This window comes from Sturnus vulgaris, chromosome 10, assembly GCF_052056855.1.
Source record: "Sturnus vulgaris isolate bStuVul1 chromosome 10, bStuVul1.hap1, whole genome shotgun sequence".
NCBI classification, from domain to species: Eukaryota; Metazoa; Chordata; class Aves; order Passeriformes; family Sturnidae; genus Sturnus; species Sturnus vulgaris.
In genome coordinates this window covers 7,845,457-7,859,746 of record NC_142252.1, presented here as the reverse complement: position 1 = coordinate 7,859,746, position 14,290 = coordinate 7,845,457, and the positions used below count along the sequence as shown (strand labels likewise).

Sequence of the window (14,290 nt, the reverse complement as noted above, 5' to 3'; positions counted from 1 at the left end):
ATATATTTAAATTGTCAAATCGTAATGCTGTCAAGAGAAGGAAGATTTGAATGTTCACAGTATATCTTGAGTTTACTGAATGTCTTTAAGAGAAAAACACTTGGCTTCCTATTGGTAGTTCATTTTTGAAGCTCCACTACGCTTATAATTCTTCCAGGTGATTTTATTTCTTGTAGGATATCTAAATCAACACATAGGAAATCCAATTCTTATTATCAGTCAGAGCATCCTTGTGGCAATGGCATAGCTGCCCCCTGAGGGCATTAAAAAGCAGCTTTTGTAAATGACCATTCTTAAATTATGCATGTCCTGTTTAACCACACCATCTGGACTACTTCAGTGTGTTCCAAGAGGGACTGTGCACAATGGTTGCTGTTCCAGAAGAGTATTTAATAATAATGCTAATAAGAGCTTTTGCTAATAGAATTTTTATTAAATGAAAAATCCCAGTGAAAGTGAGGCCTAGATTATCCGTAATTCTTTTCCCAGGAGATTTACAAGCAAATAAAGGAAGAAGAAAACGGTAATCTGAATATACAGCCATGGGAGTGTTTAGGGCATTTTACAAGTCATCTGCTTTCTTCTGTAGAGCTGAACATTTTCAAAGAGTGTCTAGATGTGGATGGCATTTAATCTAAATGGAGGATATAATTTTAATTTCCTTCTGATGTGAAATGTCTCTTCTGGCACCCAATCTTGCCTTCCTTTTGCTAACAGGAAGTCATCAAGACGTAGCAAGAAAATAAAACACCAGATGTGTCTCGGTTATATCAGGCATGTCTGCACCGCACAGTGGAGCTCACTGCAACAAACAGAGCTGGTTTTATTAGAGCTGTTTATGTTAGGCTGGTGTTCACTGCGACTGTACACTGCTAGACCATGTTGAAAAGCTGGCTTGAACAAGACAGGGAAAGCCAATATTACTGTCTCTGCACACTCTTTACAGTCCATAGCACAGACGTGCCTTTTTTCCTCCTTAATGATGGCAAGAGCAGTGCTTCTCACAACAAAGCAGAAGAGGATTTCAAATTATAGTCAGTGTCTGTTGAATCAAGAGAAATCAAAAGGATCTTCATACTTTCTGGAGGAGTGAGAGCCACTTTGTTTGTGGTCACTGAATAGCTGCTAATAATGCAAGCATATCCCTCACCTTATCCTCCCAGTGGATTTTAGCCACTAATTGGACAAGTCCAGAAGGAGGGAATTTAGTGCAGCTCAGTCTCTGAGCAGTCCTGGTCTCCAGTCTCATGGTGAGTCCTGCCAGCAGTGTCATATTGATTAATTCAGATCTGAAGGCATCTGGGTCATGTCCCTGTCATGTCAGAATTGAGTTCTGGTCGTGTCCCATTCTCCCGAGAGACCTAAGAAGCCATTAGAGCCTCTGGAGTGCTTTTTAGAGGGTTTGAAGTGACTTCAGTCTCAGTTTCTGAGTTTCTCTGGTTGCTATTAAATATGAAATACATACTTAAGATGTGTTGGACTTTTGTAAAGCTGCACAAAAGGGTTCTCATCTCTGCATTTCTTGGCTCAGAGCATACAGCAGTGAAAGAACAGGTTCTCTGCAAGGCCTATATTGCAGACAGAGATGAGCTGGCCAGGGAGGACAGGGGGAGGGAGTGATCAGCTGTACCTTAAAAATGAGGGGAAAATACAATCTCAGCATATTACACCCAAAACTGACTGATAGTAAAGACTTGCTGTAGAGCTGTTGCTTCTCCAGCGCTCTCTCCAACGAGGCTACTTGCTTATTTCTAACCAGGGCTCTTCTGTCATCCCTGTGTCCCATGAGCTTTCTTGTGACAAATTGCCCTGCCATATCTGATGTCTGCTCTGGGTGCTGTACCCTTTTAGTTTTGAATTGCTGAGGAGAAATGACAGTTCTGAGACCACCAGCTGTCCAGTCCAAGTGCAATTCTCCATGTTGTATCACTTAACTGGGGATTTGTCACCGCAGTCTGCATGACCATAGGATAAACCCTTCACAGCTGGTAGGCTGAGCAGTGGCTGATGTTCTCTGATGTGTCCCTAATTGTGCCGTTTGCAGGTGATTAAAGCCATCGAGGAAGGGTACCGGCTGCCCCCACCCATGGACTGCCCCATCGCTCTGCACCAGCTGATGTTGGACTGCTGGCAGAAGGAGCGCAGCGACCGGCCCAAGTTCGGGCAGATCGTCAACATGCTGGACAAGCTCATCCGTAACCCCAACAGCCTGAAGAGGACAGGCAGCGAGAGCTCCAGGTCAGCCCTGCTCCCTGCTGGGGACACACAGCACAGGGGAGCTGCACACACACGGTGCGGGTGGCACACACAAAGTGCAGGTGGCAAACACAGAACGCAGGTGACACATACACACAGTGCAGGTGGCACACACACAGTGCAGGTGGCACACACAGAGTACAGGAGGCACACAGCTCTGCAGGGCCAGCCTGCACAGCAGCCACTGCTCTGCACGGGTGAGCACAGGGCTCTGCTGGCTCCATGTGGCCCCCGGGGCAGGTAGGTGTGCCAGCCCTGTCAGGCAGGAAGGGCAGTGAGCAGAGCTGCTGCTGGATCACACCAACGCTGAGCAAGTTTCCAGCACAGCATTAAGCACGTCCTGACGCAGGCAAGCTCTGTGAAAAGCCAAAATTTGCTGCTTCTTTCCCCTTCTCCCCCCTGTGAATGGGCTTGAATGGGTAGGGTCACCTCAATCACTGCAGCTAACAGGAGTGATGTGGTTTTGTGCAGGAAAAGCACATCATCAAGTTTTATAAACCCTAGATTTGTGTAGGATTTGCAAATGAGCGTTACAGCATTACAGCCAACGCCTCGCGGGCATTGGGAAGGTGTGGATTAATTTTTATGTGAATTTGAATTTAATTTTGTGGAAAGCCGGTTTCATGTCTCCACCGATCCCGCATTACATTTGTTTTGTTTGCTAAGCTTGGTGTACCTGGTACGTGCAAGAGAAGTGCAGCAGGAAGGAAAACTCCCAGAGTTGTAGGGTAAAACCAAAATATCTTTGTTGGGACAGATCAGCAGTTTGTTTAAGCTGGTGAAACACCGCTGAAGTAATAGGAGCTTTACTGATCTCTACCAGCTTTGGTCTCTTTTTTTCAAATGTCTCTGCTTTGTCAGGTAGTTTTGCTTACAGCAAATATGGAAAAAAAAAAGCATAAAAGAAGTGAGGAAGATAATAGGAAAATATTTTTAGAAGGGGGAAGTGCAAAAAATATGCATTAGACAATGCAAAATTAAGTTTCTTGAATCAGTGAGGGAGTAACAGAGATTCTGTCTCTGCCTCCAACAGAGCAACATTCTTTTTTAAACCTGTATGTCTCTTTGTGAGTCTTGCTTACAATGTATGTCACCAGAAGAGGGATCATTAACCCTGTGAGGCCACTATCACCATATCTTCCAGATTTCCCTAATTGCACTGGGAGCCTGGCAAAAATGTATCTTCCCTTGAGGCTTAAATAATTTACGTGATGAGAATCACAGTATGATCTGCTGTGATAATTTGATTGAAGAATCACAGTAGGAACGCCTCCATTTTGCTTTCTTTTCAATTTACAGGTGCTCTTTGAAAATATATAGGTTTTCCAATAGTTAATAACCTGTTCAAGGTCATTCTGTGTGTGTGTGTGTGTGTGTGTGTGTGTGTGTGTGTGTGTATGTAGGTAACAGCCTATTCAAGGTCATTTCACATTCATGGATGTTTATAAATATTTTTATTGTCTTCAGAGTGGGAATTTCAAATATGCATATAACATTATTAATACACGACTTTATGCATAAAGCATAATTATATATGAATAGGTTACCATTATTGGTCTTGTGTTAGATAATGCAGAAAAAGAGTTGAACCAAGTATTACCAGCATATACTCAATGCCTCAGGCAAGACCAAACCATGCTATTGCACACCTAGTCTTTGATGATGTGCATTTTCAAATAAATTGCTAAATGATAATTATTTTGATTAGATAGATAACAGTAATTTATAGTGCTTTAATGAAACCGTGACTTATATACATGAAATAAATACAATGTTAATAAGAGGAAAAAAATGTTGTAAAAATAATTATTAGCAAAACTATGCAAGGCAAAATGAGAAGCACATTCCACAGTGCAAACAAAGATCAAAGCTCGTGTGATTCCCACCACTCCTGGCACACACTTGGTCAGGAATGGATTGATTAAAGAGGGGATTAGCTCCCTGCTGTCCTCAGTTTGATTGAATGCACTGAGCAGACCTGGCTAGAAACCAGAGTTATCTGAACGCACCCTGAGTTTTACCCTCCAAACCAGTCTGGCAGGGTGTGAGCTCCCAGTTCTTTGCACACACTTCAGCAGTGTTTCTATAGCTGCTGAGCTGAAGTCTGACACATGCAGGGTTGGCAAGGTCTGGCATTGCTGCCCGTGAGATACAGACCCAGCAGGCTGAATGCCTTCCAGCATTGCCATCTTCTTTGTTTTGGGGAGTAAAAGCATTTTCTGTGAACTTGGTTGTATCTGAGATGGAAATCATAAGCTGTATTGTGGTTCAAATTAGATCTCAAACCAGAAACAGAAACCTCTGGTCAAATTCATTCTTAGCAAAAATGGGCCCATTACTTTGCATCTTGTTCAGTTTCTTGCATTGATCTGAGTTGATGTGCAGAGCCACCAGTTTCACTGGGCACAGCCTCTTGCCCTTGCTTTCCCTCATCATTGAGGTTAATTGTTGCAGGGAAAACTTTGGTTTGTGGTTCATGATCCAGCTGACACTATTTCTTCTGTCCTTTCACTGTTTGGCGTGCAGGCCTAGCACAGCCCTGCTGGATCCCAGCTCCCCTGAGTTCTCGGCGGTTGTTTCTGTCAGTGACTGGCTGCAAGCCATGAAAATGGAGCGATACAAGGATAACTTCACAGCTGCTGGCTATACCACCCTTGAGGCTGTGGTGCATATGAACCAGGAGTAAGTACTCAGCGATATAACAAAAAAACTGGTAAATCTGGATTTAATCAGCCTCTCTTGCTTTGTGCTGCATATCATTACACTCATTAAAGGAATGGAATGCCTTTCATTTGGATGGAGGATAACTTTAAAATGCCTCCACTTATTTAATTAAACATTTCTGTACATCTGCCTTGCTTTTGCTAGTGCTGCTTGCGGTTGACTCTCAATATTTTTTTCTGCCCCAGTATCTGATCCCTGGTTCTCAGCCCCTTGTTCTTCTCTTGCTTTCCACAGGGACCTGGCCAGGATTGGGATCACGGCCCTGGCACACCAGAACAAGATCCTGAGCAGCGTCCAAGCGATGCGCACCCAAATGCAACAGATGCACGGCAGGATGGTTCCCGTCTGAGCCAGCACTGAATAAACTCAAAACTCTTGAAATTAGTTTACCTCATCCATGCACTTTAATTGAAGAACTGCACTTTTTTTACTTCGTCTCCTCGCCCGTTGAAATAAAGATCTGCAGCATTGCTTGATGTACAGATTGCGGAACCCGAGCGTGTGTGTTGGGAGGGGGCCTCCAGAAATGACAGCCGTCATTTGAAACCAGACCTGGAACAAATTGTTTCTTGGAACACACTTCTCTGTTGATCAATGATATGTAAAATACATGTATCTATATAAATATAAAGTCACATTCAAGTTTTGATGCTATGTTTGCTGCCAGATACTGTGCTTAAAAAACAACAGCGTTACTTTCCTTCTCCCTGTGACCTGTAGGATTACAACCATAGTGTTTTATTTGTGGGTGAAACCACCGTTGTGTACCTTTCACTGGAATGAAGAACCTGCCCTAGGATATTCTTTGCAGACTTGATGCATCACTAACACCTTGCAAAATCCTCAGTGAGAATATCGTGTGGCTAATCAGTGCCTGCCAATTAGTGATCTACCCTTTCATGGGCTTGAGACATGAAGTGACCCACCTTGTGGATTAGTGGGCAAAACTGGACTTCTGGGGAGGTTCTTGGCTGTTGTGCTTTGCTGAAGCCTACCATTGAAAGACTTTTGTGACCATCTTGCCGGTAGTCAGCTGTGACAATCGTGGCTGTGGAGCTTTCAGACTTCTTTTCTCTTTCAAGGAACTTACTCCCTTTGCCTCACAGAAGGTCAGTGGAAGTATAATGTCCAACATGTTCATGGTGCTTCATTTTGTAAGCTGTGCTAGGACTTCACCACTGTTGGGGGAAAATAAAAACTGCTGTTCTGTGTGTTATTTGGGGTTCCTAACTGGTTTATAAGAATCTGTGCTGGTTTCCCAGACTAATTGCTGAGCCTTTCAATTGTTTGCTCTATTTGATGGCAGTGAAAATTGCATTATCTCAAATTGCTCTTAAGCTGTTGCCTGGTAGGGTGTGAAGACAAGGTGTTGGAGTGACTTGGGGCTCAGCTCAGTGCTGAGAGCTTGACCCCACTTCCCACTGAGAGCAGTAGGGATGCCCTTAACGCTGTGATTGGAAAAACAACACGAATGGATGCCATAGTGTAAAGTATAAATACTCATAAATACACCTAGAAGAACCAAAGACTTTTCCTGCACTCTCGTGAACAGCAGTAAAAGCAGTATTTGGGTTTTAGAAAGATGCTTTTCTGTTGTGATGTCAGTGGTTTTATGGGAAGAGAAGCAGGAAAAAAATAAGGATTGTGCATGCAGCCTTGCAGGTTTTGTGCAGTTTGGGTGTCAGAGCTCTGTGCAAAGCAGCAGTGTAACAGCTCGTGCACCATGATAGTGTTGGGTCGCTTGTGGGAACCAAAATCCACTTTGGAAACCAGCCCTGTAGGGTGGGAGCTGGGATTGTCAGGGCAGCTCTGGGTGTGCCAGGTGCAGACTGCACAGCTGGGGTCTGACACCCCTCTGCAGGCATGGCCAACAGGATGGATCATGGAAAAGCTGCCCTCTGCCTCCTCTCGGGAACAGATGGAAGTTGAGTGGCTGAAAGCATCCCCTGGCTTGCTAGGTGGAGGAGACTGCTATGGCACTGTGGTTGTCCTCAGTAGGTCACACAGGAAAAAGCTTTATCCACTAAAGCTCTGAACACACTGAGGCTTGAATTTATTTGTCATGAAGCTTTTATTACTCTTTTTCAACAGAGTATGTAAGTTAGATTCCTTTAAAGTCCTTCTGAGGACCAAAGTGATGAGATGACCTTAGAAAAAAGATGGGCCACTTACTCTGTGCTGAGTAGGAGGAGGATTTTCATGACATGTCCTTTAGAACTGACATTGCATTTCAGCTGTGCCAGGCACAATGTCAGAAAGGTGAGATTTATAGTTTAATGGCACTAAGTCTGGTTCTTTAGTCTATAATATTTTGGTCCTACTCCACACCTGACAGCAAATTCAGAAATGATTTAGTGGCTTTATATGTCAAACTTTCTTAATAATTGAGTTTATCCTAAATCCAAAACAGTTCACTCAGTTGGACAAATCACACATACTGTATTGTCACTCACATCACTTTTTGTCACATTTAACAATAACTTGCTGATTTTAACCACTAACTCTCCCTCACTCCCAACTCTCTCAGAGAACAACTTGTTCTGAATATGAGATGCTAAATTTGGATCCTGTCAAGTCATGACAGCTCAGTATAAACTGTTCTGCAGTATTACTTATAAAAGCTTTTCCATTTCAAGAAATTTAAGATTTCTTTAAAAAATCTACTTAAACCAGTATGCTTTAATGTCACTTTGCCAGGCAACATAAGATGTAGTTACTCATTTTAAAGACCTGACATTTGTACTTTCAGCAGGAAAAACTCTTCTGCCTCTCGAGTGCAGAGATACTTGAAGTTTCCTTGCTGTAAATCTGTTGCGTTCTGTTGAGATCATCTTTTTATCTAAAACCAAAATACACCCAATTTTCTGGCCAGTTTGTTAAATTGCTGTCTTGGAGTCTAGTAGTGGTAATTCAAAACAGTGCAATATTTTCCACACAAAATGGAAAACTGTGTCCCTATAGAATGAAAACTGTGAAGGCAGCTCAGATGCTGGGTTTTCAGCACTGCCACTGGTGGTTGTGTTTCCTGTGATAAAATATGGCAAATGAGGGGCATCCACTGGAATGTGATTTTAGCTTGAAGAGAGCAGATGGAAGAAAAAAAAGGTGGCCCATGTAAACATAGATAGAAAGATAGATTGGTTGATTACATATCTGTATGTAAGGTATGCCATGGAAGCAAGACTTTGAAATAGTGTGAGGGAAGGAAGAAGGACAAGGAAGGTAAAGGGTTCCCACCCTTTGAGTGCTGCCATTTTGGGAAGGTCTGGGTGTGTGTCGTGGGGCATGTGGTTCAATACATTTAATTTGGGTTCTCTTTTTGTGCAGGGAAATGGATTTTGCTTTCACAGCCTCGTAGCCCGTCCTGTTGATCACGTTGACCATGGAGGAACACAGACTGGACATGAAGCCTCCTGGACCCACAGTTGCGTCTTCCATAGCACTGATTCTGGAGAACACATGCTGAACAGTCATCAGTCCCTGAAGAGAGTGTGACTTTTACTTCTTCTTTTTTTTCCCTGGGCCATCCACTTCGTTGTTTTCTCCACTGAGCGATAACTGACTCGTTAAGACTCAGCACCCAGTTGTCACTTGAGGAATGTACTGTGTCAAGGCCCTGCAGACTTCTGGATTTTGTTTTTCCTCCTCTTCTGCTTTCTCTGCTTACCTTTGGTTTTATTTATATATTTTGTTGTTGTCTTTCCTCATTGCTCTGGCTGTCACCGCTGCATCCCGGACGAATGAAGGTGACAGAGCACTACACATCTTACCATGGACACCAGGCCAGGTGCCACAGCAAAGAACCCAGTTCCTGTGAGCTGCCTGTGTACATTGCTGAAGTGACATTTTACACAAAAGGTGCCATTGCAGTGATATAAATATATTTTTTTCCTTGAATGGATAATGGATTATTATCTCCTCCAAAAGGTGCGTACGTGTGCTTGTGTGCGTGTGTTGGTGTGCAAGTCACCTCCTGTGTAGAACTGCCTGTGAATGTGCCCCAACCACCTCTGGAAGAGCAGGAGCCCCCTGTCCTGTGACACCAGGCCAAAAACCATGTCTGAAATGATAGCAAGAACACACACATTAAGAAGTGTTGAAGTTTCTGTATCTGTAAGTGTATTTTTTAGCTGCCACACTAACGTTGTTGACTAGTTCTGCAGCCTGAAAACGGGCAATTTCGGGTTAGTTTTGGAATCATGGATTGCAGGATCTAAAGGGTGCTAAAGGTTTTTGTTAAGTGTTGTTTATTCGTACTAGTGCCCTGCTCATGGCCAAGAACAACTAGTTTCTCAGTGGCAAGGTGGTGGAGGCAACACCTGCATCTCCATCCACTGCTAATCCTGAACTGAATTCTTACGTAGCCTTTTTTATCTGCAAAAATAGGATTTTAAAGACTTGTTGAATGCTAACAAATATATGCAGTTCTTCCATTCACAGAAGCACCTTGCTCTGTGTGCAACGTAATAATCAGAACACTTCCCTGGTTCCCAGCACAGATAAGGAACAAAGATGCAACAAGACCTGTAAAGTTAACAGTTAGCAAGAGTTGTGAAGTGTGTCCTGTTCCTCGTGCAGTTGAAGAGCAGTTGAAGTGCAGTAGAAGACACTCTTTCTTCCATGGCCCAGGGAGCAGTGCTGCAGCATCCTGATTCTACCCGGAGAGCTTTCTGTGTCTGGAGAGTTCTCCCTAGGGTGGTGTGAGGCAGCTGGAGTGGAGCTGAGTGGGACCCAGGGCCACGAGGAGCGGGCAGGGGGCAGTGCTCTCCAGGTGCTCCCCAGGTGCTCCCCAGGTGCTGCCAGGGCTGCTCCTGCCGTGGCACAGGGCTGGCTCTGGCACATGGGGCACTCTGTGCTGTCCAAGGCTGCTGCTGTTTGCTCCTTTCCCTCCGTGGTAATTCTGGTCCCAAAGAGGGGCAGCAGCAGGGCTGGCACGGGAGGGAGGGCAGCTGAGGCTGGGCACGGCAGGGCAGCAGGATGTGCCAGCTGTGCCTGGCATAGTGGCCACGGGCTGGGCCACCACAGAGGGAGCTGGAGCGAGGGGAAGGCGAGTGCCACATGCCACACGTGCCACGGCACTGCTGCCCTTGGGGACAGGCCACTGCCAGCATGTCCCCACGACGAGTGTGTTCAATTGTCCTGCTCACACACCAATGGTTGATGTTTGTCCGGGTTTCTTGCTGTGCTAATTTTGTGATGGATCTTATGTATTAAAAATATATATGTATAAAATACGAAAAAAAGCTGGTAAGTAACCAGTAAACAGGACTTAAAAAGCAGTATTTTTCTTTTATGTGACATTTTCATAACCAGAAAAAAAAATCTGAAATACTAATCAGACAAATAAAAGAGAGTGCATTTATTTTTTTGTATCACTGCAAGTATGTTGGAATATGCAAGGACTGTGGTTAAAATTAGAATGTATGAGGCATATTATAATTTAGTTCATACTGAAAAATTCTAACAGCATTTCTTGGTTTGTGCATTTGAACGATCTCTGGGTTAGATATATAGATTTTTCTATTTTGTTTTAATTTGTAATTTTTTCTCCCTCTGTGAATTTTAGGTACACATAACTTATGTCATTTATTTATGGTCTTTTATACCTAGTTTGTAAAATTGTAAAATAGCAAACAATGCAAACATTTGCATTTGAAAATAATAAAGTAGTTGCTGTACAAACCTGAAATGGACTATTCCTAATTATTGCTTTTTTTTTTTTTTTCATTTAGAGTTTATCCACAACAGATGCATACAGATAATTCAGAGTAACAATCCTGATGTTTGCCCCAAAGGGATTTATTCTCTTCAGCAGATTTCACAGGAATGCACTGCCAGAGTTCATTTGAACTGTGTGGCTCCTGCAGCACATTAAAGTACCTTAAAATACCTTACAGCACATTGCTGTTCCTTGCTGCTGTCCTGAGCTGTGGTGTCTGTGGTGTGGGAAGGCTGCTGCAGCCAGCCTGACCTCGTCAATAATATCAGAGATGCTTCTTGGACCCCAGCTGCTATCCATGGGCACTGTGCTGAGAAAAACCTACAGGGCCCTCATTTTTCATATTCGTGGCTGAGATTGGCTAGGGATAGAGTTCCTGCCCTGCTCCCCAGCCTGGCCCTTGCCTGAGGTCAGCTGTCCTTGGCAGAATGCTGCAGTTGTCCCTGTCCCCTGTGCCAGGCTGTCACCTGTCCCGTGGAGCCATGGCTTGCTGCTGAGTTCCTGAGTGCTCTGCTCAGGGGCTGTGCCTGCCTCAGTGGGCTCGTGTGGGAGACCCGGGGCCAGGAAGGGAGGAGGGCACAGGTGTCAGGAGCAGCAGAAAATGGAGTTTCCCTGAGGAGCTGTCCAAGCCAGGAGCCAGAGCATGGATGAGTGTGAAGGATGTGCTGTGATGGGCACATGGCCAGGGTGTGTCCTGAGGGTGCAGTGGCCTCAGCCATCACCTCTGCAGGGCTGCTGCTCAGTTTGGGGGACACAGGCTTTGAACTACCCAAATTACACAGGTGCACCATTCATTAGAGGCAAAGAAACAACGGGGGCTCTTGTAGAATTTTCCTGAAGATTTTGAGCTATTTGAAGAAGATTTTGAACCAAACAAATTGGGAAAGACTGCAGTGATATCAGCAGAGCAGCATTGTGCAGTGCTGGTGCCCAAAAGCCCTGCTGCTAGCACTGGGTGGTTGTGTTTTAAAAGCAAGTTCACCTTCTGTGCTTTCTGAGTTGCCTGGATTCAGCCAGTGGGGTATGAGGAGAGAATGTGCCATGGGTGGAGAAAGTTTCCATTTCACACGCACAAAGATGTTTTACCAATTGTTCACTTTCGTTGTGAACTGAAAGAACCTTTACATCTTTTTAAAGAAGCAATTGTTTCAAAATGTTCATTGAGGATTGAACACTTGAGTCTTCCCCCTCCTTTTGCTGATTCTCTTTTCCCCTTTTAGCTCCCAAATATAAGAAATCATCCTCTAGGAACTTTTTACCCCAATGGTTTAATTTACTTCCAAGTACATGGATTTTACTGAAAGATTTCCTGGCCAAAAAGACATTTTTTCTCTCCCTGTCCCTCGTTCTTTTCACATATTTATACAGTAGCATAAGGCAAGTGAATCTATTTCCACATAAAGCCAATATATTTGCATTTCATTGATGGTGAACATCCCTGTCTCTGAGCTGAGCATGGGGCAGTGCAAAAAACAGACATGGGGGCCACATGTCAGGAAAAACAAAATGTTTTTTGACAATTGCAAAGGAAAAGAAAAAAAAGGCACGTTATGCTCTAAATCAGCAACATGATTAAAACTAGAGCTGCATTTGAGGCCTTGACCTCAGTTATTTTACCCTTTCCTTTGCAGGGAAGTACCCTTGGGCCATTGACTGATCCTCTATTGAATGGGTTACAGACCCCTGACACACCTTATTTCTGGCAGTGGCCCTGAACATAATTCTTTGTTTATAGGAGCCTCCAAGAAAGTTAAATGAATATGTAGGCTTTCAAAAATAAAATTAAAACTTAAAGCATTTCATTCCAATCAGTTTAGTAAAATGTATTCTCCATGGGTGGATGGAGAGAGTAGCCACAGGAATATGCTACATTAACTTAATTTCATACATATACATGTATTTATACATATGGGGCAATTATATCCCAGTAATCTGCTGTGCATTACTAGCCTTTAACCAGACTAACAAAAGATGATATAAATCCTTGTTTTTATAGTTCTCTGGAACTTACTCATTATTCTCTTCTGTAAAATCTAATTAATTTAATGGGCTGAGGAATTTTGAGACATTAATTTTTTGAAGATTGTTTTTAAAATGAAAAAAAAAAACCCACTGGTCAGCAGAACAAAGCCATCCTGAGGAACCCAGATTTGGAAATGCAGACAGCAGGAGGGGAGTGAGCATTGGAGGTGCCAGCTTTGAGTAGATTTAAACCCAAAAGCCCTTTAAGGATTCTGGCCTCAAGTTTTCAGAGTGCTGTGCCCTCTCATTGCCATGTGCCAGTGGAATCACCTGCAAACTCAGCAAGTAAGAACTCAGCACAGGAACCCCCCAGGGAGTGCCTGGTTCAGCTGCTGAGCACATTCACCTGTGCCTGAGACTTCACCCAGCCAGCAGGTTCACAAGGGATGACAAGCATAAAAGACCATTTACTTCCACCTTTTTGGAAAATCGTTAAAATTCTGTTCAAAAAAATGCTTCTAAAAAAAAGGGTTAAAATTGAATGTCGATATTCTTCCACAATTAAAGAGTCTGCAGGGTTGATTGAAGCAGCATAAATGAATGGCCTAGGAAAGGTGACACTGACAATTAAGGAAATAAGGATAAATGAGTTGATCTGAGCCTCCAGGTGGTATGAACTGATTTCACTGGGAGTGCCCTGACTTGCAACATCTTAAAAATGTAGTCCTTATCTATGTGCCACAGGAAACTTAGGTAATTTTGTTTGTATATTTCACCAGAAAAAGATTTTAAAGTGCGGTTTGGCAATGATTCAAGCAGTGATAGCACATTTAGGTTGGTCTTTTTGTCTGTTGTTTTTTTATGTGGCCATTACTCATACAAATATTTGAAGTACTTGTTGAACAAAACAAAATAATGGTATCCAACAACAGACAGGAGGGTTTCCGTGGAGTCCTGCAACTCCTGGCTTTGTCAGCTTCTGTTTCCAGGTTCGATGGCAGAGGGATTTTATTTGCTCAAATGGTTTGGATTGGAACAGAGACCAATTTTGTCATTTTTGCAGCCTCTCTCAGTGTTCCACTGTGGCTGCTGAAGAGGCAGGACATCTATGTGCCTGCAGGAGCCCTGGGAATGGCAGAGCCCGGACTGGGGGTCCTGGCAGCCCTCAATAAGCTGTGTGCTGTGTTTGCAGCAGCACCAGCAGGGCAGTGCTGTTCCAAGCTTTGGAGATTCACCCACTGTGTACGTGCAGGGTGGCTCTGGGGAAGGCAGGGAGGAGAGCCCAGGCAGTGGCAGCATTTGCAGGAAGCAACTCTGCTTTTCTTGTGCCCAGAGACACTGCTCTTTTTAGCATGGATTCAGAAAGTGATGTCTGTAAACATTTCTTCCACAGATGCTGCTTCACGTTTCACCTGCTTTTATCTTCAGACCAGGCTGCACCCTGTTAGGAGCTAGTTTTGACTTATGCAGGGTTTTGGAAATTATTAGTTTTGAAGCCAGTTTCTCACCCTGAACAGGTGGAAGAGATCATCAACAATTTTTAATCAGCTTTGAAAATGGGTGTAGTTGATCCAAGAACAAAAAAGCATTCACCAAGTACTAAATCCAATCAACCGTGGGTGACTGATT

At 43.7% G+C, this 14,290-nt stretch overlaps 1 protein-coding gene across 1 annotated transcript in view; it reads left to right on the top strand.

The window, feature by feature from the left end:
* Window positions 1-10,669, top strand: part of EPHA4 (EPH receptor A4) — a 104,419-nt gene extending 93,750 nt beyond the window's left edge. The window contains exons 15-18 of the mRNA XM_014879547.2: window positions 2,045-2,238; window positions 4,783-4,938; window positions 5,215-6,089; window positions 8,308-10,669. Coding sequence (XP_014735033.1) covers window positions 2,045-2,238; window positions 4,783-4,938; window positions 5,215-5,329 — 465 coding nt within the window. The 3' untranslated portion in view covers window positions 5,330-6,089; window positions 8,308-10,669. The remainder of the gene's footprint in view (window positions 1-2,044; window positions 2,239-4,782; window positions 4,939-5,214; window positions 6,090-8,307) is intronic.
* Window positions 10,670-14,290: the final 3,621 nt, after the last annotated feature.